The 5,375-nt window shown below is 47.4% G+C and overlaps 1 protein-coding gene across 4 annotated transcripts in view; it reads left to right on the top strand.

Annotated features, from left to right (window-relative positions):
- Prosap (SH3 and multiple ankyrin repeat domains prosap) overlaps positions 1–4,924 on the top strand; it is a 152,733-nt gene extending 147,809 nt beyond the window's left edge. For all 4 annotated transcript variants that reach the window (XM_017900879.1, XM_017900880.1, XM_017900881.1 and 1 more), the window contains 2 exons: positions 1,018–1,318; positions 1,461–4,924. In XM_017900879.1, the coding sequence (XP_017756368.1) occupies positions 1,018–1,318; positions 1,461–2,692 (1,533 nt within the window). In that variant the 3' untranslated portion in view covers positions 2,693–4,924. The remainder of the gene's footprint in view (positions 1–1,017; positions 1,319–1,460) is intronic.
- The last annotated feature ends 451 nt before the right edge of the window (positions 4,925–5,375 follow it).

Genomic DNA, 5,375 nt, shown 5'->3' with positions numbered 1-5,375 from the left:
AACACTTTAACTCGAATTGTTTGTCGGTACAGTAGATCCGTGTGGTTGGTGACCCATTCGTAGAGTTTCTCTCCCCGTTTAATTAGTCGCTGCCCTCCCCCCCCCCGCCCCCCTCCCATGCGCTCTTGCGTCGAACCGTTATCGATATTCCGGTTCGACGCAAGAGTTGGAAAGAATTTTTCAGAGAGGCTAAAACTCCTCGATGCATGCTACCCGGGGGGTGATGGTGGCTGTTTTTACGCATGTGTGTTATAGTTTTCTCGCAAGCCAGCACGAGTGTACAGCAAGGGGCGCTCCTGGTACGAGAGAGACAACGAGGACGACTTATATTACTGATCGAAAATACTTTGTTTCTAGCGCGTCCGTGACTTGCATGATTCCAGGTGACTAAGCCATTTGCTAATGAAAATCCGATGCTCGAAAGGGCATCGGATATCACTTTCAGCTTTATGAACACGCCTCGCAGAACTAACGATGTGTATCCATGAAACGAACATTTTAATTACTTTGCTTTCACTTTTTGCATGACCGTGCAGCTTCCCCCGCGTACCGTGCATAATCGGGCCTTACACGCTTAAATAATATCCAACTGGTTTCGCGTTCCCGGCATTGCCGAGCATCCCGGAATCCTCGCGAGTCTCGAAAATCATCTGGAAATCGCGGGAAATGCCCGAAAATCCCCGAGACATTTTGCTCCGCGCGAAAACAGCGAGACCTGTCTCGGCTTGGCGTCTACGTACATGTAAATAGACCTACGAATAAACGGACAGAGGACAGATTAATTACGATAATGGTATCAAAGTCTACGCCGCCTGTTCTCGGTGCTTCTCCAAGTTAATCGCGCCAATTGCTCGCATCCACGAACGCGACCGCGTTTCACACGACTCGCGGACATTGCGTTACTTGTGATATAGTACGAGCTATGTATATGCGACAAGCTGTTGTTTTTGTGAACGCTATCCTCGCGGAAACTGTGTTACCCTAGGTTCCAACAGGCTTTTGACGGTTTGTTCGCAGTTGAACTCGAGAGTGCGATTCTTCGGTGGATTGGGCGGTGGTTCCGATCTTCACCGAGACTTTCACAGTACGCCGGACTTAAACGTGCAGGTGCAGTCGTCTATTTTAGCTCCGAAAGGGCACAGGAGCCAGGAGGACGTAAACGCGTTGAATGGCAGAAACGGGCTTCCACCACCGAACCATCCGCCACCTCCGCCACCGGTCGGGCAAGTCGTCAAAGTGAACGTGGGCGCGAACGTGCCGGACGTAGTCACGCCGGCTTCTGTGTACGATAATATGGCTCATATACAGCAAGTCAAAGGTACCGTATATCGCGAGGATATTTCGACGCGGTTACGACCCAGTCGTACGTTACTTCCCGATAAATTTCAATGCCCGGCAGCCAGCCTCCGCCTCTGTTCCGAGTTGCCCCGGATAATCGTGCTTTTCCCTCCTCCATTCAGAACTGGCAGCCGCGACAGCAGACGGAGGTTACGGCGTGATGTCCAGCTTTCGACCTTCGAACAGCGCCAAGCTCTACGCCTCGCCGGAAGACATGAAGACGGTTGGATACCGTTCCCGCAGTTTGCCAGCGCACACGACCCGTTGCCACGTGAGGAAGTCGCACAGCTTGCGCACCACCAACAACACGACGTTCAAGCCGTTGAACAATCAGCAGAACGTGAACAGCGCAGTGAGCAACAACAACCAGGTGAACAACAATCAATCGGCCAACAACCAGTACGCGCAGCCTCTGAAGACCAACAGAAGCCACAGCACGGTCGGCATCAGGGAAAGGAAGAAGAAGGGCATCAGTACCAGTTCCTCGATCACGAACCTCTCGTCCGTGGCGAACAACAATGCTGGAAACACGGTGACGAACGCAGCGCCGCCTATCCCGGAACCGGATTACAGCCTGTCCGAGTCGGAGAACGACGAAGGGGAGGAGGAGACCGACGACGACGGAGAATCGGAGATCGCGAAGGAACTGGAGAAAGCGGCTGCGAGAGAGAAGCTGGAATCCACGCGAGAAACGTCGGGCAACTCCAACACTTCCGGCTCGAGTTCGTCCGGCAGCAGCTCGTTGCCGCATTCGTTCAGCGTCGAGGAGATTCAGAAGGTCAGGACGCAGTTGAAGTCGTCGAAGAGCCATCCGAACGACTTCCTCTTGCAACAGACCCAGCAATCCCTCGCCGAGGACGGTGACAACAGCTCGAGCGGGGTGAGCTCCGATCAAGACGTGCCGGTTGGTCCACCCACGGGTTTCGACGATACGGCCGCGAGGAATCTTGCTAACGAAGCTGCGCAGCATCCGACCACGGTGCTCTCGGTGAGCAGCGTGGAAAAGGAGGCGAACCCGAAGAGAACGAGCTACGGTGGTAGCGGATTACTGACCCGACACGCGGTGAGCCTGGCCCAGTTACCGCCGCCGATCGAAGCGGATGCCGAGGAACAGAGCAACGACCTGTTCGTACCACCACCGCCAGAGTTCAACGCGGGACCGTCAGCGGGCAACGGGGACGAGCTGGTATTTGCCCCACCGCCTCAATTCTGCGACAACAAGCAACAGCCGCAACAACAATCGCAGCAGCAGCAGCAGCAGCAGCAACAGAATCGCGTGAAGATCATCGGGGCGATACCGAAGGTTACCAACAATCAAGTTAAAGCTTCCGGTGGACGGTTGCATAACCAGTGAGGAAGAATGGTTGCGAACGATCGCCGATGAACGGACGTTTCGAGTCGCATGATCGTGGATCACGATTTAACAGAGTCAATTTAATCTTTCCGTATTAACCTTTCTCCATTCGAGATAATTGTGTACGCACACCGCGTTGCGCGTGATCCCTGGGTATCATCGATGTTCCGTCATCGAGCGGACGATTAAGCGGACGCTCGTTCGAACGCGAGGCAAATATACACACGCGATGCGATTGTTTGCAATAATTATTTTCACCGACAACGTTCCCCGCCCCCGCAGCACCGGAGCAGTTTTGTAAGGAACGAACGCGCGCGTCGTCTCTATCGTTAACTATCCATACTTCGATCGAGCGTCGTTTAGGTTGCTCTGTCAAGCGTCTGTGGTAGTCAAGTGAACAAGGTATTCAGTGAATTTTTACCATAAAACCTAGAATATGAATCGTACGAACCGCAGATAACGTTAGATTTAAAATGGCGTGCGTGCGATGCTTTCTACCTGCAAAGCGGTATGTCGCCACCCAGTTCGTGAACGTCAAAATCCCATAGCCGTCTCGTGGAATGGCCTAAAGAGGTGAACGAGAAAAAAGGATCTACAAACCGTACTGTAGTTCGTAATTAAACGGGACAGAGAGAAAGATAGCGAGCGCAAGAAAGAGAAAACGAGGAAGCGTGTGAGAGAGAGAGAGAGAGAGAGAGAGAAAAAAGAAGAGAAAAAGAATAATTCTATGCGGTGCGCGCGCGTATGTGTATGTATGCAAGAAACGTAGAGAATGAATGTGTAGCGTATATCGGTTTGTTTTTCATATTTCTATCGAAGTACGACGCGTGTTTAATACTTTTACATGTAACGATCTTTATCCGTAAACGTCATCAACTTCTCTCATTCCACCACGATACAAAACCAGAAGGAAAATGGCATTTTCGAGGGACAACGCATCGGGATGTTAGACCTTGTTGAAGCACGAATCGGTGCTGCTAATCGAGACCCGTCCGATACTTTTCCAGTATCGGGAACGATGTAGCGCGAACTCGAGGGTGTCGATGCGAAACGACGAATCGAAGATGCCGGATCAATGAGTTAGCTAGTAAAGCGCGCGCGCGCGTGCGCGTGCCGTTCAGTTCAATTCCGTTTTTCTCGTGTTTAGACACTGCTCAAGAGCCTAATTACAAAGTTCTACTCACAAAGTCATTAGAGATTGTTTCTAGTTTGTAATAACGAGTAATAGCATAACGACGAGTATAAATTTATCTCTAAGCTCGTAATCGCGTTAATAGAGGCGCACTGTACTACGTTAACGCACCAACATTATTCAGCTTGTAAGATAGATCGTATTCCTTCCATTTGAATCAGGCTCCTGAGAGCCGCGAGAGCTGTATCACAGCTTCTACGATGTTTCCTTCACTGAAAATAATGTTTGTTCGCTAAAAAAAGAAAAAGAAAAAATGAAAAAAAAAAAAAAAAGAAAGAAAAGAAAGGAAGAAGAAAAGAAGAAAGAGGAAGAAAGAGAAGACACGATATCCCTTATCCCCGTTGAACGGTTTCACGTCGAAAGAAAATCAAAAGTTGATCCTTTTCTCACAATCGAACAACCTGCGTTAATTTATCCTTTGTATATAGTATATAATTGATCGGCAAGAAAAAAATAAGGAAAAAGATCTCGCGACCCTCGGTGACACTGCTACATACTTGTATATATATACCGAACAACATTGCTACGTATTGAATATCTATAACGATGGAACGATTATTATCATCACTTTTATGATCACACCGCGATAGATTTAAGCGATATCCATGAAAGCAACGTCCTTCCTAATTATTGTTTCTATGCCTTTTCGAGTTAAATCATATTCATATACAAACAGTGAAGTATGATGTTAAGTCAGTGCATGCTTGTTGAAGCATGAATGAAACAGTTTTGAGTCGAAGGAAATCATATTAAAGATAAGTATTAAATGTTCCTTAAATATTTTATTGTTTGTTTTCGATCGGTAAAAACGAAAGATCGCTGATGCGTGTATATCGTTTCAAAAACTTGATCGACTGGTTGATTCGGGTCAGTAAAGCAATATTGTACGCATTACAACGGCTCGTGTAATAATAAACCGTTTCAAGAATAGAATTTTATCTTTGTTTGCGATCTTAAACAAATGGCATTGCCGATTACACTAATTTCCTCGTGCACGTGTTCGCGCAAACTTTGTTAGAAGCAAATATATAAAGATTCAGAGATATACGTTGAGTTTGCTGTGTCACGCACAGTTAGTGGTAAAAAGAAGAAAAGAAAAAAAAAAAAAAAAAAAAAGAAGCTATATCCTATACGTTGGATCATATTTTCCAAAAAGTACTCACGGTTTTCAGCCATTTTCTCGAGGAAACGTAATTCCACCGAAGATGCGTTTTCGAGATGTCCCTATTCGCAAACGTATTCCTTCGGGTCATCCAAAGGTCATTTAAAAGCTGCTCGAGGTTACTCGACGATCGTTCAAGGACACTTCAACGTCCCTCTTTATCATCTTTCGAAGGTCGTTTCACCGTTACGTTATATCAATCGCAGAAGTTGCTCTAGAAAAGAGAAAAAGAAAGATCAAATTTCAAAGGAGCTATGTTTTTAGAAAGTAGATAGTTCGGAAACCGACAAAATTTTCAAGATGGCCCAATAGTTACGACATTCCTGCCA

Source organism: Eufriesea mexicana, unplaced genomic scaffold (assembly GCF_001483705.2).
Source record: "Eufriesea mexicana isolate 0111107269 unplaced genomic scaffold, ASM148370v2 scaffold1358, whole genome shotgun sequence".
In the NCBI taxonomy this organism is placed as follows: Eukaryota; Metazoa; Arthropoda; class Insecta; order Hymenoptera; family Apidae; genus Eufriesea; species Eufriesea mexicana.
Note: the sequence above shows the minus strand (reverse complement) of the source record. Positions and strands in the feature narration are given on the sequence as shown.